We start from the raw sequence: 23,783 nt of genomic DNA, 5'->3' as shown, positions 1-23,783 counted from the left end.
TCTTCTCGTTTTTGTTCTCTGTTCCCTTCTTCTGGATGCCTTTGGTTTTATGTAAAGAAACAAATAGTGAGTTCTTTCTACTTGTCATTCATTCTTCTGCAGTGGGGAAACACTGAAAACCCCCATATAGAAATGATAAAAGTGATTGCTAAAACATATCAAGGGAAGATGCAGCAAGAAGGAAGACTGGAAGGTGGAAAAAATGTCAAGAACGTGTGAAAGATGTCACCTATTCTTTTCAAATTGAGTAATGCTATACCTGCCTTTTTTAAAAAGCTTTCAGAGAAATACAACTGATAGTTTTACTCTACTCACAGTAGGTATAGCTATTTAGCTTAAGCAGAAGTATAAATTTTGAAGAAATTAAAGGCAACACAGTGTTTGGCATGTTTGCCATCAGCAGGTAAGGTTCTCAAGTTCCTGAGTATTCAAATACATAATTTAAGTTATGGCCAGATACTGCAGTCAGAGAGATTGAAAAGCAAAACTTTAATCAAGCTGAAAGATTTAACATGTTTCAGTGAAGTAGTTAAAAAGATGTACGTAAGCATTAAGTCATTAAAATGACTTAAGCCTCTTAAATCTTCTCAAAAGCAGATTAGGCTAAATTTAAACAAAACATGACATGAAGTCCAGTTTTGGTTTTATACATTATGTATCCTTGGTACTGAATTCAGTATGTACAGTTCTGAAAACTGATTTTTGTAAGATAGTATAGGTTCCTAGAGTCTCCAAAGTACAACACTAGCTATGGAGTTATTTTAACAGCTATCTGCAAAAACCACTAATGACCCATCCTAGTAATACATATATTACTTCTAATTTATCAGGAAAATTCTTTGAAGTCAGTTAAATGTTTGTTTATGCTCGTATTAACTGCTGCCACAGTGTGTGATTTCATTATTCCCTTTAAATTCTGAGGTTTTCATAAGCTCAAATGGCAGATGAGGGCCCACGTACAATCAATTTTCTCATACAATATGCACATGTTATTACTTACACCTTTGCAAAATTTGTGACTAAAGGAAGAGGCTTTCAGAATAATTCTTTAGCTCTACTGAATATGAAGGACAAAAAAAGATAGTTGCCAATAATGTACTTTTTAAAAATCTCTGTAAATATTTTGCATTGTGTTTTAATAACAATACAGCTTTTGCTTTTAAACCTTGCAGAACTAAGAACTCTTCAAAAAAAGTAAGGCTTTAAAAACAACTTTTTGTGCCCTTAATTATTGCACTGCAAGTTGACAAAAAGCTGAGAATTAAGTCCTCACACTTGGCATACTATTAGATGACATTTTAGAAGTAAATGGAGTATTTCAAAAGTTCTACCCAAAAAAAGATATAATTAGGGAAAAAAAAAAAGAAAGGAAAAGAGGCTTAATGCTATTGTAAGAAATACTGGCTAATTCTATTAAGAAGTTTAGTTACAGAAAGTTGGTCTTTTTGAAAGTACTATTGAAAAAGTTTAACATGGAACTTGGAAGAACTGTAGAAAACAAAATATCTGTATTCTAAAAATTAGGTTAACAATACACTCCAGCATACTTTGTCCAACATGTTTAATTCCTTGTTGCTCACTGGATTTATTCTTTCTCTAATTACAGCAGATGGATCAGGGATCAGGTACAGTTTTAGAATTGACTTCCCTATGGTTGTAACTTGCTTCATTTACAGTAAAGATGACGAACCACCAAATTCATACTCCAAGAAGAGAAGGTGTCTTTAATGATGGCCAGCACCAGAGGACTCTGAAACAAAGACACAATTTAGACTGTTCAAACAGTAGAGCAAGTCAACTCAGGAATATAGCTCAGAACCTAGAACAGACAACTCTATCTATACCTGAGCAAAAGAACTGGCAGATTCAGCTGCCCTGTCAAATAAAACAAAACCCTGAAACTACATACATAAACTTGGCCAATACTAAAAATCCTCTTTCGCAAGTTTTAAAAGCACTATCATAGGCAAACATCCATTCTTCCTCAGTTTTGGTATGGTTCTTTCTAAATTAAAGTTTATGCTATTATCCTTAAGCCTACTGGGCAGTATTTTCACTAATTACACATTTTAAAATGTAAATAATGTTTGTATATACAAAGTCAGCTGGGAGCAAATGGGCTATCATGGTGCAGAAAGTTAACTGAGATTGAGCAGCTCATGATAAACTAAATTCCAATGTGATGTCAGAAGAAACTGTCCATAAATATCTGAACGCTACTTTATAGAGGATATAAAAATACAAATTCAAAATACAAGTTTAAACTTCTTAGTTTCTTAACAGCTAAAATAGAAGCTACTCTTGAGATCATGCTGATTTTAGTAATTCCATTAAATGGTTGTTACTATTATTTAAAAGAATTCCTCCCCTCCACAATCAAGGCACACAACTTCCATTCTACTCCTGAAACCTATGCAAAGGACAACTTAAGACAAGAGGTAGCATGTGTGCAGATTCACAGATGTTTCTAGGTTATAAAACCATCAATACAACGCAAACTACATATTTTGAAGTAGTCTTTAAACATTTTCTAAATCCATAACTTAAACCCCAAACTTACGTAAAATATGCTGAGCTCATTTTTATGGCACTCATTTAAAAAATACAACAGAGTATTAGATATTTAATACTTACTATCTGCCACTGCTTTTTTGCCTGGAAAAAAAAAAAAAAAAAAAAGAAAAAACAAGCTGAACAATGACAGTGTAAAAAAATACTTCCTATTTATTTTTTGCAGATAAACTTCAATTAGATTATAATACTTATCATTTGCTAACTTAGCTTGAACAAGGTTTAAAAGTGTACAACATGTACTTTCCATGGTACATGTCAGTACATGTTGTCTTGATTTTTTAGAAGTTGTTTGTTTTTAATTAACCAAGACTCCAAGCATTTAGAAATTGTACCCATCAAGACTCCTACTGTAATATAAAGAATGGTACTGTTTTACATAATATATGGATATACATACACACAACATACAGATGTAAACTGAAGTGCTAAGAATACAGTTTGCTTTAAAATCTTCCCTTGTAAGTAAAATAGCTTATTTTACATTCCCATTGTAATTGCTCTCTTAAAATACTGATTCACAGTGATCAGACAAAAATAGATGGAAAACATTCTTCACAAGGAAGACAGTCATAAGAGGTTGTGCAATCTACACCCTTGGAAATATTTATTTGAATTATGAAAAAGCTTTTAAAAACCTGTATTTTTTTGCACACCTTGAGCAAAAACTCAAAAATATAAGGATTCTACAAAAACTTCTAAAATATGTTCTAGTTCAGAACAGTCTTAATTCCCCTTCAGGACAAATCTACAGAAGCCTCTGGCTATACGTTGCAAGTTAGATGCATGTTTTTAAAACCAATTCCTACGTTACCTAATCTTCATAATGTAGGCAGAGTTACACTGGTATTTGAGTATTTTTGTTAGTATAACCTTCTACACTGAGCATATTAAAATTTGTAAATTTTATGGCAGAGACCTGGCCTTAAGTAAGAGTGTTCATTTCTTATTTGCTCGATATTTTCAATGACTGATTTCTAATCATTAAGGATATTCTTACCTATAAACCTTATCTATAAAGTAACAGCTAATGAAGACTATAATGTGTAACTTACCACCATATGAAATTTTGTAATAGACATAAGCTGTTAATGCTACACCAACCCATATTTCTTGATACACGGTTGTGAAGTAGAATTTCATGGCTCTCAATGACTTTGGAAGCATGGTCTGCACCATCTGAAAAGTATAAGAAGTTTTACAATGGTTAGTTTTGCAACTGTATTCTTACCTGCTATGTTTTTAATATCTATACACAGAAATATGTATTTTTTTATATATATATATATACACACACACACTCCTGATATATATCAGCAGCAGTTTACAGGTTAAAAAAAAATCCCCAAACATGCAGAAGTACTTATTCCAAAGCAAAGCAATAAAAATTCAGAGTTAAGGTTACTATTTATGGGCTAAGACAATAAAAAATAATAAATTACAGCTGATGAAAGGGTTCAAAGATGACTCAGTAGAGCATTTACAGAGCAGCAATAGCTAGGCTCCTCTCTCCCTATCAGTGACAGCTCTTTTTAATGTTTCCAAATTGTCTCAGGAGGAAAGTCTCATTCCAGACAAGCTAGAGAGGCTCCTTCCTTGCACTACCAATTTAGTTTCCCTCCCTCCCCCACAGCTAAGATGTCTCTCCTAACATGGTAATTTCTACTCAAAATAGCAAAATAAATTATGTTAAACTACTGACTTCATAATTTATTATGAGTATTTTACTTTCAAAGTATGCCCCAAGAGCAAGAAGCCTATTGATGTTTTTCTCTTTTCTACACAGCTTTGTCAGACGAACAGAAAACTGCAAGATGTTTTAAAATAAAGCTTACCCTGTCTCCCATACAACATGTTAGTACAAATTTGCACCACATTGCACTAAAATATTACATGTTATACTGTCTTACATACAGCACTTCACCCCAATAAAGTCACTATTTACACTTATTACAACCCAATAAAGTCAACTATGTACACACATAGATGGTATATGGTAAACCAGAGTCCCAGGAAACAAAAGCATATTTAAACTTAGAATCATAGAATCATTTAGGTTGGAAAAGACCTTCAAGACCATCGAGTCCAACCATTAACCCTGCCCACTAAACCATGTCCTGAAGTACCGTATGAACTTCTATGAGGTGATGCTTACTCACTTATTTGCCATTACTAAATGTAAAGCATCCTTTGGCAAGCATCAAAGAGAAAAGGATGCATGGGTAGCCAATGCCAAAGCAACTGGAAAAATCTAGGTAATTTTTGAAAAATGAAAGCATTTTCATGGTAATTAATGTGTAATTATAGACAAACCCACATGTATCTTTATTTGTTTATGGACAGACATTTCAATCAAATTTATTATTGTAGACATTTCCTGAAACAGTGTTGTGCTTTCACCAGTACTATTAAGAACACTGCAACTGCCCCAAAGTTTCCAGTATTTGTAGTTTCAGATAAACAGTACCATAATAGCAGTCATTCTGCTATAACAGAATATTAAGACATAGTAACAAACAAGGAGACTGAGCAGGAAGGAAGAAAAGGATTTTCCCACCGCTACGCAGAGAACAAGCAATATTATTTCCAATTAACACCCTGCTAAAACCCAGCAGAGGCCTTTCCCCAAGGCCTCGGCGGGGGCGACGTCTTTGTGGCCTTTTTTCCTAAATCTATCCGGAACAACGCCGGATTCGCTTTCTCACAGACCTCCCCGCCACGACCCCACCTCAGCCCGGGGTACCTGACCCACAGCCCCATCCGCACGGGGCGTGGGGGAGGTGGGTAACGGCAGAGCTCAAGCGCCGATGGCCGACGCCTTCCCCCGCCCCCCCCTTTTCCCCAGGCTGAACCAAACCGCCTCCCCGAGACACCCCGAGCGATGCCTGCCAACAACCGGCGGGGCTCGCTTGGGCCGAAACCCACCGTTACAGCCGGGAGCGCGCGGCCCGCCACCGAAGGTCACCGAGCAGGGACGGACTCCGCTACCGCCGCGGGGGATGATGGGAAAGGAGGCGCCACCGAGGGATGACAGCGCTCCGAGAGAGGCGCCGCCGCCCCGCAGCGCCCCCTACGGCGGCGGAGGACGAGAGCGCCCTCCGCTGCCCCGCGGCCACGCCCGCCGCCCTGGAGCGCGCGGGGGAACAGCGGCAGCCGCCGCCGCCGCCTCGCTCCACCTACCGAGTCCCGTCGTTACCCAAATCCGGAATAAAACTCCTTAACACCAGTGTGAAGTTGAGAAGCAGGCACTTCGTTTCTTGCAGCGCTGGGGACACGGGGGATGGCTCCTCCAAAGGCGTGTCCGACTTAATAACAAAATCCATCCGTTTTTATAGACTTTTTCTGTCGGGTCATTACTTAAGTTCTTTACATAAAAATGCATACTATGCTCGCTCTTAAATTTAACCTTTAAAATGATTGGTCCTTTGATTATATAACCTTATCAATATTCTTATTTAAAAACAATCATTGGTCAATTTCACTTAGCTCTACTGATTGGAATCTTCGATACTCAGATTGAGATGGGAAGGGTAATGGGAAGGGTAAAGGGGTTTCCAAGCAGCATAAGTCCGTAACAGTTTCCTTAGTTTCTTAAACCAAAACATAGAAAAACCAGTAACTTCCTGGTGAGGTTTCCATGGTTAGCTATTTCAAACTTTAACAATATTAAGGTTCCTATAGTCACACATAATGCAGTTCCTAATGTTTCTATGGCTACATTTCAAACTTAACAATCCTATACGTTATGCTTCACAATTTTACTTCTTAATCAAACCTAACTCTTCTATGTGATTAAATTTTGATTTCTTTATCAGAATATTTGCAACAGCGTCACATCCCTGCGCCCCCTCAGCCGCTCCAGGGCCTTGCTGGGCCCTCACGGAGTTCATGTCGAAATCCAGACGCAGTCCCAGGGTCCCTCTCACCCCAGCGTTTCACCCCATCTACACCTCACTCCTCCTACCCGAGAAGGGAACACGGCAAGTCCAACGCCAGGACAATGCCAGGAAGAGCCTGCCGAGTCTTTCTGTAGCGTGTCCCTTACAGAATAGCTTGTCCTGGCGGACCGGCAGGCACCCGCTGCGACAGGTTCAGGAGCGTTGAGGCATCTACGTGCCTGTAGGCCACTTCTGCCAGGTGACGACAAGGCCTAGGATTCCAGAGCAGCTCTCAGCCATTGTTCTGTGGGTGTGAGGGGGGAAACTGACTACCCCACGCCCCTCCTGGCCGAGGAGGGAGGGAGCCTTACCCTGGCAAGAGCGCAGGAGGGAGCCGGCGGGGCGGATGGCCCACCCCGCCGCTCGGGAGCCCGCCCACCAACGAGAGCGGCGGCCGCCCCTCAGCTGTGGCTACAGCAGGAGGTGCCTGGCCCTTGGGTCACGTGCCAGGGGCGGGGCCGGGCCGAGGGCGGGAAGAGGGGCGGCGTAGGCGCGCGGCGGGCGTCGGGGTGCGAGGCACGGGCCGCGTGCAGACGCCATTATGCTGCGGCAGCTCACCGCGGAGCAGATCAGGGACTGGTTCACCATCGGGAAAGCCGTCACCGCTGTCGAGTTCTTGGGCGAGGAGGCGCAGGCCGGCGCCCCGTGCAGTCCCCCCTGCCGCCCCCCCGGCCCCCTCGCTGCACGGGAGTCGTTAACGGCTGCCGGGTGAGTGCTGGGCGCTGAGCCTCTGCTCTTGGCGGCCAGGAGCTGCTCCTCATGGCCGGGGTGAAGGGCCGTCTGTGAGGTCACCGGTGGTCTCCCTTCTCTCATGTGTGCAGCCGTGACCCCCAGGGTCTGGACTGCACCCCCCTCCTTCCCCACTCTGCATGGGCCCAGGGTGGTGTGGTTGTTGGCTTCCAGCCTAACACCCTCGGTCATGGTTGTGGCTGTATTCCAGGTGTGCATAGATGTGTTTTTGTGGGTTTAATACTTAAGTTATTTTCTGATTTGCTAGTTAGGTCTATTGTCTTGATCATCGCTAGGCATGCTATGTGTAGGATTTGCTTTCTCTGAAGTGCATTAGCACTGGCATGAAATTCTGGCAAATGCTGGTGAAAAACTGGAACAGTTAGAGAAGACATGGTTTATTCTGATTTAGGTGTGTAGCTTAGGAATATTGGCAGTGGCAAGTGATAAATGAGATTCAGGAGTACACTTATTTGCTCATTAGGGAACAATATTTTCACAGAGTGTGTTTCTATGCATTTAACTTTTAAATCAGTGAGCAACACTGATGATTTGGTCTGATATTTTTTGCCCCCATAGTCTCTTAGCACTATTGCTAGCTTTTCTCATGTTGTTTTCATTGACAGATCCTTGAATATTGAATAATTATTTTACAGTACATAAATTATTCAGTAAGTAGTTTCATATGTTATTTGTAACTGAGTGCTTTTCATTTATACCGAAGTTCATAAGCAAATAAACTTAGTAATAAGTGGGTGTTACCTACCCTATACCTTTGTTAGTAAGTTTAATTTGGTACTTAATGCTATGAATTCCTGAAAAACTGACTTATTTCTTACCTGCTCTTCTCCATTTTTATGTTCCTCTCCAGTCAGCAGTTTTCTAGCAGTTGAGATACTGAGTCACTTACAGCACATGTTCACAGTTATTTTCAAACTGAATCTTTCTGTTTGTTTCCCTATAGGAACTTTTGTTTTCTCTGCGCAGCAGTTTACAGTCTGTTTTCCTGAATCGACTGCTATGTGTTTTCTAACTAAACTGTGCATGTTTATTGCTCTTGTGACCTATCTGAAGCATTTAAGTTACCAGGGTAAAGCTAGTTCAGGGTATATTGGCATGTCGCTTCTTGGATGTGCGTTAATCTCAGATGGCAGAGTTTACAGCCAAGGAGGAGAACTGTATGAGTATTTGCATAGCAGCCAGGTACATTTGGTTTTCAGTAGTGTCTGGATCTTGAAAACAAAAAAATACTTTCCTCTGGATGCTGCCCAAACTGGAATCTGTTGGGCAGTGCATAGTAATCTTAGTATTTGGATCAGGTTTGGTTAGTGTATCCGTGGTTGCTATAGAAAAGTGTTGTCTATACAATTCCATGCACTACAGTCTTTTTCAAAATTAGCTGGGGGTACAGTCTAGAGTGAGTGTCTTTTTCTTCCTGTATGATGTATAGCAGTACGATCAGGAACTCTCTTAAAGGGTGTACATAGGTTTCTAAGAAAGAATGAACCTTTTACATAACATCTTAACAGCAGATATGCTGACAGTTCAGGAGAGACTGTTGTCAGTTTCTGTCTTTGCTTCAAGGAAAGGATAAAACTGCTGCATCAGAATATCTATCCCCTCTCATCCTTTAATTTAAAAGTGCTGCTATTAGGAAGCTCTGAATCTCTGACTGAGAGCTACTGGTTATGCAAGTAGTTAAAATTTTCCAGAAGTGACCAGACAGAATTTTATTGTTTTTTAACGTTATTTACTATGAATGTAATTCCTAAACCCAGTATGTGCAAGATGTCTGGGACTTCTCAGCCTTTATTTAGGTGCCAATAACATTTCTTAGTATTTGGGAAGAGTTTGACAAGAGATTCTTGAACCTAACTGAGCACTAAACCACTGAAATCTACTAAATAACACAGGAGAAATTAGCAAGATTCATCAAACTTTGTGTGCCTAGGTAGAGGCAAATCTTTATCTTTGATTAGACAGATGCCTTTTTTCCCTCAAAAGCCTTAGCAGATAACCTAATTGTGGGATTTGACAATTGTGTTAACAGAGAAAAGTTATTTTTACAGGTGGTTTTTTTTTTTTTCTTCTTTCCCATCTGAGAAAGAGAGGGGGGATATGCCTCCTAAATAGCCATTTATGTAAGTGTGGACAGAATTTGTCATCATTAGATATGTGTAAAATCTTTGAGCATCGATGATAGGTGCATGTGTGTCATGCAGCAAAACGAAGAGAACCTCTTCAAGAAGGTATGTTTGCTTAGCTGTGTTTTGTTTCCATACATGCTTCTGTTTCACAGTTCTGGGAGTGTGCTTCCATTTAGAGAGTTTTTGCAGAACTTGAAGAATCTTGAGAAGGTTTAGATTCAAGTAGGAAACGCTTACAATTTATTCACTGGCTACTTAAGAAGGAGTTTGAAGAGCTGAAAACAAAAGAATTTCTCTCCTTTTGTTGAGGCTGCTTGTAGCATAATAGTCTATTTTAATATTTCCTTCAAAACTCTTGATTTGTTTCTTGCAAAAATCAAACCCAAAGTTATTTCAAATTTTTCAAGTACTTATTTATATTTATTTCAAGCAGGATATATGATTATTGATGGAGACTGTCTTCCTACTTCTTTTGTCTAAATTTAGGAGTAAGAATGTGTAGGATTAATACCAAATTGGTAATCATAGTAACAGGTGTGTTATTGCATGCAAGTGTGTGTAATAACTAATATTTTACAAAAATGTTACTGAGACTGTCTAATGGGATCTAAAAGCCTTATGTCTCCTTTAAAAAGAGATGTAGAATGTATTCTCCTCCTTTGCTGATGATGCCTCATTTTGCAAGGCTTTTAAGATTGTCTTGTTATCTGAACTACCTCTAGAATAACAGTTTTAGTAATTGAGCTTGTTGGGGAAGATAATAGTTCTCAGAAATTGTGGTTGTAATTTTGATCCTTAAATAGCTCGTTGATTAACTTTCTAATTCCTCTGATTACTTTTAACTGAATGAAAAGAAGTTTAGACCCTTAAATCCTTCCTCGTTATCAAAACAATTGTGGGTCACATTAAAACACTTAAATGCTTAAGTGTGGAAAAAGTCATTATTCTCTCTTTGATTTTTTGCATTTCCTAAGTGTAGCTTTCACCAGGTTAGCCCTTTTTTATAGCTAGCTTGTTTGGCTAAAAACATTGCATGCTGTTTTTTCTGCCTGACACCTCTGCAGGTGGGAGACATTGCTGCCCTTTGAAATTATTACCACTCACCTTTCTGTTGTCGGCGTGATTTGTGTCAGCTGCCTGCCTATGTCAGAAATACCAGCTGGGTTAGTGTAAGGAACAATATAGTTTCAGATAACCTCATGCAAATCATGTAGGCCATAAATAAAAAGTGCTTAAAGAAATGGTTGAATTCTCAGTAATTTTCAGCAGGGACACATGATGACTGGCCTACAGCTATGTTACTGCTATCAGATATAGTTGAAATCTAAGTGTAAGCTAAATTCCAGAAAATAGCTTCTCTTAGCTGGCAGACTGCTGTACAGATTCTCTTTGTAGTATGTTGTGGTAAACCTAGCAGATTTCTTTAAAATACGTTTAGCTTTTTTAGTTTGTCTTCTTGCTCTTACACCTTTGCTTTTTCTATGCTTTTCTCTGCTTTTTAACTGGAGAGTATGTAATACTTTTCATCAGATGAAAGTGCTCATATTCCATAAAGTTACCTCTCATTTCTGTATTTGAAAAATAGATGAAGTGAGGTCTTCGTAGATGGCATTTTCTCAGCCTTTGGATAATTTTTTTTCTGTACCTGCTCCAGTTCCCAGTTTGGTTTCTCCCTCTCCCCCCAAGCGTGGACACTAGAACTGGATGCAGTAACCTAGCATCAGTTTCATCAATAAAACATGCGTATAAAAGTGGGTGAGCCTTTTTGTGCATTTCCTTAGTATTGCATTGGGATTTAACATTGAATTGGCTACAATGCCTAGATATATTTTTTTAGCTATTATTCAGTGACTGCCTTTTACCATATGTTGTAGTTGAATGTCCTTGTTTCTGGACTTAGAAGACTGCATTTGCTTATATTAAAGTGAAATTTATGAAGAATGGGTAAGTTGTACCTGTGGTCATCTTGTGGGGTTGTGGTTTGGTTTTGTTGTTTGTTTTTTTTCCCCAGTTGTTTTTGATGATCATAAAGGTAAGTGGACCTTGTATGTTTACTGGCCTGCCATTTTCCATAAACTAAAATTTGGAAGCTAAATTTTTACTGCTTTTTTCACCCATTCTTCAATAGAAAGCTGTGAGGGTACCATTTTAAGAAACAAATTTATGTGAATTGCTGTTGCAGGAATCTTGCACATTTGACCAAATACAAATTATTTTCTGAAACCAGCATTGTGCATGTTAATTCTCAATGTAAGATTAATTCTGCTAATGCCTTTGATGTGCTCAGTACCTGTTACTCTCTTTCCTATGGAAAAGGAACTTGAAGTTTAACTCATTGGGGAGTTTTATAACTGATGAAAAACCTTTCTTTCAAACGATTCCTGCCCTCATGCAGGGATCCATGTCTGGATTGTTTAGACCTGCATGAAAAGAATCTGATACTCCTTATTCTGCATCAGTAGGGCAGAGTAAGTTGAGATAAACATTTCTGTTATTTATCCGCAAACTGACAACTGCACAAAAGGAGGGCAAAGAGTTTATACCAGTTCTGAGTGCAGATACAATGCGTTTGCACAGGCTTGTGAAGTTTTGTGTGTTTAGTTAAAGGGAAGTAGAGGGACCAGTTACTTTTGGTATTGAGCTGCAATTTTTTATTACTCTAAACCTGTAGGAACTGATTTACTCTAGTCCTCCAGTGTTTCGTCAGTTAGGTGTATGCAAGAGTTCTGATTTTCACCTTCTGTGTATATTATGTTCCACTCTTCTACATGAAATGTACTCTAGATTATAAGTTTCCAAAGTTTTTTTCAAAATAGTATTTTTATCTTTTACAAAAATATTGTGCCATTTGTTTCACCCAATTTATGTCGCATTATTAGTAACTTCTTCGTTGGATGGGGGACACAACTGTGGAGCATAAGGAAATATCTTTCAGTTGTATGTTACCAACTTGAGGAAGTCTGAATGTCTTCTTCAGTATGTTTGAACAAAATATCAGAGGAAGCAGTTTTTCTCTGTGTTTGCAAAATAGTCCATTTTGTGAACTGGGCCATGTGAGTCTTTCCCTTTTTTTATGATGTGGCAGACAGATTAAAAGGAAATCTGGAGATGAAGAGGTTACATAAGATATGTAAAAATTTGTTACATGCCGTGATTGGAGCCCAATTGGAAATGTAGCAAACTGAGTTCTGGCATATGTTTTCATTGATTTTCTGCTCTAATTGTCTGCTGTGACCGTAACCACTACATATCCAATCAGTCTTGTAAAACTTTATTATGAACCCACAGTGACAGATGATGGCAACCGAAAAACATGAAATTCGGTTAAAGTTAAAATGATCGCCTCTTGCTTTGGAAATGAATGATCTGTTGATGCTATTGCTATTCTAGAATAAGTACTGTCTGGTTTGATCAAAAGGTTTAAGTTTAATGCAGAGTCTGGGTTTCAGGATAGCTTCCAGTAAGTCAAATGACAAAGTATAACTATTTGAAATAAAATAATTCATTAATTTCTTGAAGATTAGAGAGCTAGTTGTTAAATGCTGTTAAATATCTGTTGTTTCATTTAGTTGTCTGCCTTCACAGTACTTCAGCAGGTGCAGAGCAAAGTTTGGAAAAAATATAGAAACGGTGCACGCAGCGTGTTACAATTTCTGACATATTTTTCATTTTAGAACTTATTCTGGAAGTTGAGAAATAACTATTCAGGTCCAAAAAGTATTTACGAGTTTATTTGGTATAACTGATATTATATTAAACCATTTATCTTACAGGGTATAAAGTTCCCATAGAGCCTAAAACGTATGTAACAAGTACAGAAGTTTTGCCTAACACTTTGTGGATTGATTCTATTTCAAAATATGGAAAGCAGTCTTTCTTGTTTAAATATGTCTAGCTGTATATGGCTAAAAAAAAAATGCTTAACAGTTTTTTCAGAAACATCTTATGTTTTGGTTAAAAGGTGCCTTCAAACACAACATCTTTAAGGAACTATAAAGATAAAAGGAGAGTTCTTATTTAAAGTTTGTTTACTACATACTAGCTATGTTCAAGGATTTTAATTTCTGAACTTGGAAAAAAGGGGGGAGCGTGTCACATTTCTTATTCCTATGTTTGTGGATGGCAATCACAAGAAAGGAATGCAAACAGCTACATAGCTTTTTGAAAGAAACAAACCAACTTAACTTGATGGGTAGTAATAGGGTAGATTCCAGATTCTATGAGAGAAGGTGGGAAACATGCTTTGTGTGTTTTTGTCGACATAACTTGAGACTGTGGGGATTTCATCTTTGTCCAGTTTGTTAGAACTGTCTCCACGCAGGCTGAAATGTTCAGAGCAATTTGTATTCCATGCATCTACCAGTTGATCTTGTTGGTTTTCTCTCTCAATGGTAGTAAGAAAATCTTTTAAAACTTGCTTGAATATGTAGACTATTTCCCAGGGTAAAACATCATTTTCTGCCAAAACTTCACGAAATCTAGAAACAAACAAAAATTGAAATCTAATCATCAGCGCTGAAAACTCTCTTCTGTTTTTTCTCTCTCCTTTTGAGGGGAGGGGAAGGAGGAGGAAATGACAGCCTTCTGGTGTCATTTATTCCTTGCTGCCACATTTCCCCACACACCTCCCCCCAGATATTATTTAACAATGCACTGGATGTGGTCCAGCTATTATGAGGATTGAAAGCTATTGTTATTTGGTATGCCTTTTTTTTTAAATTGGCCCATCTGGGTAACTTGATTTAAACTGACTTTGCCCTTAGGTATGTTCTGGGCTTTAAAAGGCGCGTAGGCTTGTTCTGACGTTTCTACGTGTCCCTAGAAAATGTATTAAAAATACAGGCATAGAATTTTTCTTTGTAAAATAGGAGGTGGTGTGTGTTTGTTTTTAAAAAATGGGATTTTTTTTTTTTTACAGTAATTTGCTAGTTTTAGAAGCTTTCAGGTATTTTGGACAGTGAAGCTGGGTTTATGCATACCAGTACATTGCATTAGTGCTTTAATTTGATTTTTGGTTATTGAATTACTACTTTATAAATACTGGGGATAAATAACAGAGGAAAAACTGAACATATTGAGAGGTCACTTGTTTAAGCATGTGAGACTTCCCTTGTTTTGGATTAGACCAGGAAAATCCTGATTAAAAACTTCCTTCAAGTACAACATATTAAAGTAAATGTGTAATTTCTAAAACACGTGTAAAAATGTGTTCTAGTTGCTGGTCATTGTTATTTTGGAAGGAAAATCAGAGCCAAATATAAGCTTGCATTAGGTAGAAGAAACATGTTACTTATGATAGAGTATTCAGAGTTAGAGAAATATGAAACAATTACCTGCTGAGAACAGTTCCTGTTTGGCAAGGCTGGATTTGTGAACACAGAACTTCAAGCTGCCGTTGCTCAGTAGCTGGAATTGTGGCTTGAGGGTTTTGGTAGTTCTTCAGCCAGTTGTAATCCATGCCAGTCTTCTGGACTTTCTGTTCATTTTCAATCTCTTGCACTAATCTTTCACGCTCTTTCAGGTGCCATTTCAATTCCCTCAGTAGGGTTTTTGTAACTACCTCTGATCCAGGATATCTTGTGGGTTTGTAGGAATCATTTTTTGACCATTTCATCCAACCAAAAAGTGGCATTTTTAAGCTGTAAGGGGTGGGGGGGGGGAGTGGGGAGTAGATTTTGCTTATTTCTGTCTTGACCGATAGTTATTTGCACCTGTAGACTTCCTTCCTAGCAGCTGAATGTTTAAAGAAAACTTTATTAATGATCCTAAAATATTTTGCAATACAATATAGGTAGTGATAACAATAATCGCCAAGCCATAATTAAATCTGACAAGCCTTATGTGTTATAATATTTTCCATCTGTTTTCTGAGTTAATATAACTGTGTGAAGTTTACAGCATTTAAAAGTGCCTATCTATCATCTTGGAAATATTTCACTTTTTATCCTGGTAGTATATATAGTTTAAAAAAACCCCACAAACCAAACCAAAAAAAAACCCTAAAAAAGCCTCACAAAAACCCCAAAACCAACCAAACAAGAAACTCCCTCAAAACAACAACAACAAAAACCCCAACAAAACAAAACCCCAAACCTCAAAAATTTGAAGTTACCTGTACATTTGAAAGGGATTAAATAGAGTTAAGTGCTGGAACTCTGTGATCTGTTTTTAAAACTTCAGTATCAATTTTTATTTTAAATAAATTCTTGTTTACATAATATGGAAATAGAAATCTGGTGCAGTAGGCTTTTAAATTGCAGTTTGTTACAGATCATGCAGACACAAGCATACTAATTGGAATAAAATAATATAAATTACCTTTGCAGTTGTCTGTGAACAGTGTTTCCGGTGAGTTTGCTTGAAGGTCTCTTATTCTAGCATATCCTGTTTCCAGGCTGTTACTACTGCTGGAAGAAAACAAGGGTTTGGTTTTTTTCATTTACTCAAACTGTGCTTAGAAAAATGACTTTCTCTACTGAATATGACAGTTTTAAGTTTTTCTGCTTTTAAGGTTCTTTTTTCATCCTCTGTACCAGAGAGAATTAGTAATCCATTTAACCTAACATGGTCTTTCAAATACTTTCTACAAAGTCCATTAAGATCTCCTACCTTTGAATTGAGTTCTGCCGATGGCAGCAATTTAAAAAAAGATGGTACCAATTTCAAATGCTTGTTGCTAAATCCATCCAAAGGTATTGTTGGTAGTGAGATGAATAATGATAGTCTGAAGCAACTACAGATGTGCTTCTAGCTAAAGTTAAGGCTGTCGTATGATGTGATGCTTGGCTGTGCATAGCTGTAGGTCACAGTTTAGAGCTGTATTTTTATGCCTGTAGAGTGCTAAAAATAACTATGTTGCTTTTATCATCAAACTAAACTTTAAAGCTATTGAGATGCTGGAATACTTTTCTCCCATTAGAGGGGGATCAGGCTGTTCTACTGTCATTTTTAAACAGCTAAGAATAGTCTTTCTCTAGTAAAGATTATCTAAAGCCTTTGTTAAGTGAGTGTTGACAGAAAAGAGCTATTTGACAGTTGCTCAGGATTTTGTTGCTATATTAAATACTTCTTCCAGATGAATTTCATCAGTCTCATGGTACTACACTTTTTCATTACTATGCATAGCTGTTACCATTTCTAATTAACATTTCAAATGTGTTTAAAGAAGCCAGTCTGTAACACCTATGGTGTGCCATGAAAGACATATTAATCTAATTAAAGGAATAGAATGATAAGGAGACGGAAATTGAGGTCAAACTGATCTAAAAAGCCCAGACTTGTAAGTCTTACCATAGACTTTGCTTCCCTCTCAACTGGCTGTCAGTTGCCTGCTCCCTCTTTCCTTGATGAGTATTTTGAGCATATCCATTTTTAAGATTCATTTTCGGGGATGGCATTGTGCACACTAAAGGTCGCTGAAGCAGCCATTTTCTGTTCCAGTTATCTGGTCTCTTCCTATTAATCTAAACAGTAGTCATGGTATATGAAATGCTTTCTCTTCTGCTTGCTCTTGTTCTAATGACTGTCTTTGCTCCTGTAAGTATTTTTCATTCGTACTTTTTTGCCTCCACTGGTATGTCGAACTGTTGGGAGAACAAGGGTTCTGTAAATCTGTTCTAGATGTCATACAACATAAAGGATGACGTGTATGGCTGTTATTAAAGCTGATATTACTTATACATTGGAAAAATTCAAATGTCAGTATTAATCCTCTTCAACTGAAAGGTTTTCACATTGCATTGTATGTGGTACTATGAAAAAGGAAGGGAGCGAGGTTTACGGTGACAGAACTGTCCTGACAGATTTTCAGATGAAATTAAAATGCTCCTTGCCACCTCCTTTACAGCACAGTTAACATGTCACCACTTTTTTTCCACTGTATCAAATCTGAAAGTAAACCGCTGTACAGTATAAAAGCATTGTAGTGTCTTTGCAAATTAGAGATGCATACTGGAAGGTGTGCAAATTAATTAAATGAGAAGCCTACAACAGGATTTTTTTGGTTTTTACCTAATCTTTGGTTGCGTCATCAAATTTTGTGGAGCAGGATACTGAGAATGATATTTATTTTTCCATTGGTAGGAGAACATTAAAGCTGAAGATTTGTATTGCTTCTACTTTTGTATGCATTTCAGATCTGTATTCGGGAAGAGATGACTGCTCATGTGAGGCTGGTATTGGGAACTGGAACTTAAAAGTAGAGCAGTATTTTCTGCAGTTGCTAGCCAGTGTTTAATCCTGGAAGCTTTGTGGAGAGTTAAAATTCCATCCAACTGTCCCTAAATGTACTCGTGGTTCTGCAGTGCTGTGTCAGGATGGAAGTTTTGGCTTGACTTTGGCTGATAGTGGGTCTGTTCCCTGAAGGCGTTACTGAGTTTGCCTTTATTAGTAACTAGAGTTATTGTTATGATTTAACTGGGGGAGGGAAGGCTATATTTTGATTCCTCTCATTAATTTTTAGGCAGTTCCTAAAATTACAATAATAAAAGTAAAAATGGTGTGAAATCTTTACTATTTATCTTTAGGTTCTTGCTCCTCCCACCCCTCCCACCCTTCTTTGACTCGTTATTGGGGAAAAAATGTTTTGGTCTCCTTAACATTCATCTAGCAATCTTGCGCTTTTGAATTTTCAGAGATGCTGTGTTTTTTAAAAGTGATTTATGGTCTTAAGCTTCTGAATCTCTCTTGTCTGTGGCATTTCATCTCATTACTCGCGTAAATATTCTAAAAGTTTCAGTCCTACCACTTTTGCTTTCTTACTGTAGCATACCAAAACGATATTTTTATAGTTTCAATTTCCCTTTTCTGAATTTTTTCTTTGATGGTTTTAGTGACTAAAACACATAATACTAGAGTGAGACCATAGCATTAGTTCTATAATGATGAATAATTTTTGGGGTTTTTTTAATAATTTACTCTGCCACTGCACCAGAGTATTGTTTGCTAATTGATTTTTTTCCTGTAAATTAACCCTAATTGTCTTTGTGTGTAACATAAAATGGAAACTGAAGATTCTTTGAACTTTTTTTAAAAACTTTCCTTCAACCTTGTTTTACTTTGTTTTCCTAATTTTTGAGGCAAGGAATGTAATTAATTCCTTGAGCATCTGTTGTTTCTATAACTTAATAATTTTCTTTGAACTGCAGTGAATGATACCTCCTCCTATGTAGGTAAATCAGGTGTCTCTTTTCAAATAAGCATTTCTTATGCTTTCTCTTTAACATAACCACACCTTTTTCTGTAACATATTTTAGGCTTGTTTACTGATGCTGTTCTCAAATTGAACTGAGGGAGCAGCAAGAGTTGCTGGAGCCAAAGTGCAGATTTCCTTTCATAAATCAATTCAGACAGTTTTAGTGGTCTTTCCTTTCTTGCTATGGCAGGTCCAGGTTCATCAGCAAAGAGCCTTATTCCAAAAAAATAGCCTTACAAGAACACATGCTAATTGAAAATTGATTAGATAGATAAGGGTGGCAGCCAGTGGATAAAATGGGATCTCTTTCCTTGCATCCCTGTGTAAGACACACAGGTTATTTCTTTCTATTTTAAAATGGCTATGTGCAGAACAGACTTTTTTAAAACCTCAGTGATAGCTTATTTTTATCCTGTGGACTTCTTGGTTCCCCCCCAAAAAATGCATTCTAAAGTGTCAGTGTCATCTTCTTTCTCCTGTAGTCGTTATTCTCCACCCAATCCCAAGTAAACAGGAGGTTCACACCAAACAGTTCTTACTTTTTCAACTAGTTGTCAACTCTGCCATTTGACATGATGTTTCTCAGTCAGTTGGTTAGGAGAATGCGTAACCTGGTTTGTGGAGGTGTTAGACAAGGGAAGGAGAAAAGAAGAATATCTCATTTTTTCCTCTTTCTTAAGAGAGTACAAAATACTTTTTCTAGCAATTCCATAAGCAGTAATTAAATGATTGTATTGCATTGTGTGTATGGTTTCCACTGCAGATTACTCTAGCTATGTAAGTAAAATACTCATGTACTTTTCAGAAGCCTTTTTCTGAAACAACAGTAGAAATTGAGGCCTGTGGAGAAGCTCTGAATACATCTAGCATGGCCATGTATTGGCTTGTCTCCTGTGCCTTCAGACCATATGAAGAAAAAATGCTTCACCATAAGAGTGGTTGAATAGAGGTAGCCAATCTAAAATAGAGGTTTGTGTGACAGAGCTTGTGTGTAAGGAGGTTGTTGAACTTTTGCATCAGTTCAGGTGAGTGAAGACAACCACACGTGAAATGATAGAGCAATCTAAATGCATCTCTGCAATAGTGACTGCTTTGTTGTGGTGAGGATTTCTTACGAGTTATGGTGAATATATTTGGTTTCCCCATGGCTCTTAGCTGTGCTGGTTTCATGATATTTGGCTTACAAATACAGAAGTGAGGAATCGTTGAGGTAGCTTAACTTACATTCCGATAGTTATATGAGTACACAAAGTAAGCATAATTTACATGAAATTACTCTAGAATAGATTAATATGGAGGGGTGTGGGTGTTTTTCCCTACTGGCTTCAGTAAATGTAGACACAGCCTCTAATTTAGAAGGTGATCTTCCTAATGACTGACTCTATGGATCACCAGTCAATAACGAGCATGCCCTGGTGTGTGTGGCAGAACAGTTCCTACTGGGGCCATGTGCACTGTTTATTACTGTCTTTTACTCATAAAAAAAATTAAGTATGAGGTGCCGTTCCATTTATTGCTTGATTCATTCTAGTTAGTAGGAAGCATATTTAGGGAGTCTGATACTGGTTCTTACTTGATTGAGGGGGAAGGAGCATCAATCTAGTGTGGTATTAGTACATGTCATCTTTAAAGGATTCCTTCTAAGATAGTGCTGCATCTATGGTGGCAGCTACATTCTGGATGTGTTTGGTATTGAAGAGATGCATCTGAACCTGACACTTGCTGTGAAAACCCTCAGTTTCAAAGTGGTTTTGTTCAGCCACCTGTGTGGCTTGGTGTGAAGGTGTGGAAGTCCAGTTAGTGGCTCTAATCTTTAACCTGAAAATGTCTGGTACTCAAAATGTCTCATCTGTTCTAGGAATTCCTCTTTTGCCTCTTCCTGTTTGACAGACATCACAGTTGTGAGGGGGAACTTTATGATTAAGATATTCTGGAATCAAATAACTGGTGTGAGGCTGCAAAGGTTTAGCATTTACTTAAATAGAAGTATTGCTTGCTTTTAAATTTCTTCAGGGTTAAAACTTCTGGACCTCTCCTTGTCAATGCTCTTACAGCTTTGTACCTTACCAACTAGAAGCCCTCTGCTCTATGTTGAAGGCATGGCACAACTATAGAGTAAGAATATTTACATATACTTGTGATGTAAGTACAGCAGACAACTTACAGATTTAAATAGCTGAAACTTACCACAGGGAAACAGAATGAATCAATGTGGGGTGTGTGTTCTGAGGGTGCTGAATATACCTGGATTTTAGCTTTGTTGATACAATAGCAAAGCATAACTCCAGAGGAGTACTTGAAGAGTAATGGTGAGGTGGTTTTGTGGATGTTTACAGGAAACGTCCTCTAGTATAAGCAGTAGCATTAGAGAAAAGTGGATCCTTACTTGAAAATCATCATAACTAACCGTAATACCAGCTACTTTAGAAGATGGGACTGTTAATGACAAGGTAGTATTTCTGAGTTAAAAAGAGGTGACAGAAGATGTTTATTTTATCCTGTCTGACGCTTTCTGAAATCTTTTGAAAGCTTTTTTAAAAAAACCTAAGTAAAATAATCTCTTTAGCACAGGAAACTTAAATATTTGCATGAGGTGTGGTTAAGTTTTACATTCTGATTATGATCTTTCAATGCTACTGTAATAAATAATTTGCTGTCATGCAGAAGGCATATTCTTGAAACAGACTTACCATTCTTGCAAAATATGAAGTTCTCACAAAGTTCTATGGGCATCAGCTGTTTTCTCAGTGTAGTGTTTTCTTGTGAACAAGGATTGTTGTGTAACCATATTCTGGGAGAAAAAAGCTGCAAATCCAAGTCAGCTCTGAGTACAACAAGAAGACTTCAGTCCTAACATATGTGTCTTAACATCATATACGCAAAGGAACTTCATAACTGACAACCAGGTCCTGTAATAAAAAAAGCCATCTAGTTAAACCTGGGGCTACTACTATGCCTATCGGTAAGAACTACAAATTGAATACTTATTTGTGCTGATTGAGTGTGCTGTTGGACAGCACTTTTTTTGGACAGAAAGCCAACTGAGAAGTTGCTGGTGCTGCACAGCAGTTAGCTCTCCTGTCTTGTTAGGCCATGTGCTTTTGAACTGCCTCACTGAAGTGATGCTAGGTAAAAATGAAACCTTTGAAAACCACTTCCATTTAACCAAATATTGCACTGGTGATGTGAGCAACAATGTGTGACAAATGGTGAGAACAGGTAGAGGAGAAGCTTCTTATTCTTTACTTTGGAAGATTTTATGGCGTCTCTACCATCTGAGATGCTATTGACTCTTGGAATTGAAAGAGGCAAGAAGTATAGTGCTCTTTATGAATGAGACTGATAATGACACACCAAGAAATTACCATCATCATTCTTACTTGAGCTGAAGTGTTTATAGCAGGTCATAACCATTGCTAGCTAGCTAACATTTCAACACATTGGCATGGTGGTGTACGTTCTGTATTTCTTTGTTAGCATCTGCGGGTAATACAGTCACATACTATGGTTTGCTGGCTTGGATTTTGTGTGAAGGGCTGATACTTTATTCTTGTGAGTTAAGCCCGGTAGGCAGCTAAGCACCACACAACCCCTCGCTTACTCCTTGCTCACCCCCAGTGGGATGGGGGAAGAGGAATGGAAGAATAAAAGCAAGAAAACTTGGGGTTGAGGTAAAAACTGTTTGAAGAAGAGAGAAAGAAAACAAGTGATGCAAAGGTGGTCACGTACCATCTCCCACGGGCAGACTGATGCCCAGCCAGTTCCTGAGCAATAGATGGCAAACCTAACTGAAACTTCCCTCTTTTCCCTTTTTATTGCTGAGCATGGCAGTATAGGGCATGGAATACCACTTCGATTAGTTTGGGTTATCTGCCTGGTTTTGCCCCCTCCCAACCTCTTGCGCATCCCCCAGTCTATTCACAGAGGGACTGCAGTGTGAGAAACAGAGGAGGCCTTGATGCTGTGCAAACACTGCTCAGCAATAATTAAAATATTTGTTTTAGGAGTATTGTTTTGGTCACAAATCTAAAACACAGTGTCATGGAGCTGCTATGAAGAAAATTAACTATCCCAGCCAGCCCCAGAACAGTTACATAGAAAGGCTACCAATGCTGCCAGTCATCTGAGAAAAGCAAGATTTCATTTTTGTAGCTATCTGTAGCTAGCAGGTTGGATGATTTGCTTCCACTTACAAACACAGCCCAGCTCTTTGGATTTAATGATCAACTTTGCAGTGTGTTTTTTCTTTTGATTTGACAGAACAACTCGTAGCTGTTTCAGGCTGCAGACAGATGGTGAGTCTACCTCCTCTGATCGCTTCAGACAGCATTTGACTACTGCTTTCACTTTTTAACAACTATGAACAAAGCTTGCCATGAGTCTACATGAGAGGTCTCTTGGTAAGACTTCTTGTTTTGTCCTTTGCTGTGACAGCTAACAACAGTAATAATTCTCTTTTAACAGTGTTAACTGAAAAAGTTGTGTAAGCTATCATTGTACTTCTGTTGCTGTGATGAATAAAATCAGGACATACTTGAAGCTCATTTATTCCAGTTGGACTGTCTGTAGCATTAATTTCTTTGGTGCTGGTGAAACTTCACTAATAGGTAGGGGAGTTACAGGTGTCAGTTTGAAATTGAGGGGATCTTGCGTTTGATACTGGTCTTCATGGGCATTTTTTAATTCAGTGTAGTCTCTTGTATTTTAATCAGAGATTTATTTAAGCTGGATTTTACCAAGTTGATAACCAAATGCCTTTGTTTCCATCTTCTTGTTATGGGGATTTTTTTTTTTGCTTTTGCTGTTTGGTCAAGTTCCTTGCCTTTGTGGTCAGAAGGAAGGGATGAATTTTGAAGTTTTGAGGAGTGTAGATGCTTTGTGAATGTTGCTAAAGGATAAGAAACAATGCTTGATAGAGGAACTGTGCTTTGGTTTAAGTTAATAAATATGAACACCTATCTAACTGCTAATTCATAACTAATTATAACAACATTAATTTACAAAATTAACTGTTTCATGTGCGGTGGAGAGGTAGTTGCTGTGTGGCTTGTCACCATCTGCCACAGGTAATGGCTGCCCTCTTCCAAACATCCCTATTTGAGCTATGGCTGCAGAAAGAGGAGCTCATCAACAGCTCATTTCCAAGAAGGGTCCAGTTTTTTGAAGTCCAGCAGTAAATCTAAGTCTTCCCCACTGGCATAAAAT

At 38.1% G+C, this 23,783-nt stretch overlaps 3 protein-coding genes across 3 annotated transcripts in view; 1 reads left to right on the top strand and 2 right to left on the bottom strand.

The window, feature by feature from the left end:
- Positions 1-470: 470 nt before the first annotated feature.
- ATP5MJ (ATP synthase membrane subunit j) lies at positions 471-5,634 on the bottom strand. The gene is made up of 4 exons (XM_075029722.1): positions 5,497-5,634; positions 3,627-3,750; positions 2,635-2,655; positions 471-1,750 (listed from the first exon to the last, which is right to left on the bottom strand). Exons 2-4 carry the CDS (start codon positions 3,748-3,750, stop codon positions 1,725-1,727), a joined length of 171 nt encoding a protein of 56 aa, XP_074885823.1. The 5' UTR covers positions 5,497-5,634; the 3' UTR covers positions 471-1,724.
- A 1,416-nt stretch (positions 5,635-7,050) lies between these two features.
- Positions 7,051-23,783, top strand: part of TDRD9 (tudor domain containing 9) — an 86,226-nt gene continuing 69,493 nt past the window's right edge. The window contains exon 1 of the mRNA XM_075031000.1: positions 7,051-7,217. Coding sequence (XP_074887101.1) covers positions 7,051-7,217 — 167 coding nt within the window. The remainder of the gene's footprint in view (positions 7,218-23,783) is intronic.
- On the bottom strand, positions 12,950-16,100 carry RD3L (RD3 like). The gene is made up of 4 exons (XM_075029721.1): positions 15,995-16,100; positions 15,704-15,789; positions 14,719-15,024; positions 12,950-13,863 (listed from the first exon to the last, which is right to left on the bottom strand). Exons 3-4 carry the CDS (start codon positions 15,015-15,017, stop codon positions 13,566-13,568), a joined length of 597 nt encoding a protein of 198 aa, XP_074885822.1. The 5' UTR covers positions 15,018-15,024; positions 15,704-15,789; positions 15,995-16,100; the 3' UTR covers positions 12,950-13,565.

This window comes from Buteo buteo, chromosome 6 (assembly GCF_964188355.1).
Source record: "Buteo buteo chromosome 6, bButBut1.hap1.1, whole genome shotgun sequence".
Taxonomy (NCBI): domain Eukaryota; kingdom Metazoa; phylum Chordata; class Aves; order Accipitriformes; family Accipitridae; genus Buteo; species Buteo buteo.
Note: the sequence above shows the minus strand (reverse complement) of the source record. Positions and strands in the feature narration are given on the sequence as shown.

Excerpts from the sequence above, each read along its gene's own strand:
- RD3L (XM_075029721.1), bottom strand. The coding sequence starts at position 15,017 with ATGCCACTTTTTGGTTGGATGAAATGGTCAAAAAATGATTCCTACAAA. Across the intron at positions 13,864-14,718 it reads ACAGGAACTGTTCTCAGCAG|ATTTCGTGAAGTTTTGGCAG; the intron begins GTAATTGTTTCA and ends GTTTGTTTCTAG.
- ATP5MJ (XM_075029722.1), bottom strand. The coding sequence starts at position 3,750 with ATGGTGCAGACCATGCTTCCAAAGTCATTGAGAGCCATGAAATTCTAC. Across the intron at positions 2,656-3,626 it reads TTACAAAATTTCATATGGTG|GCAAAAAAGCAGTGGCAGAT; the intron begins GTAAGTTACACA and ends TTTTTTTTCCAG. Across the intron at positions 1,751-2,634 it reads CAAAAAAGCAGTGGCAGATA|AGTCCTCTGGTGCTGGCCAT; the intron begins GTAAGTATTAAA and ends TCTTTGTTTCAG.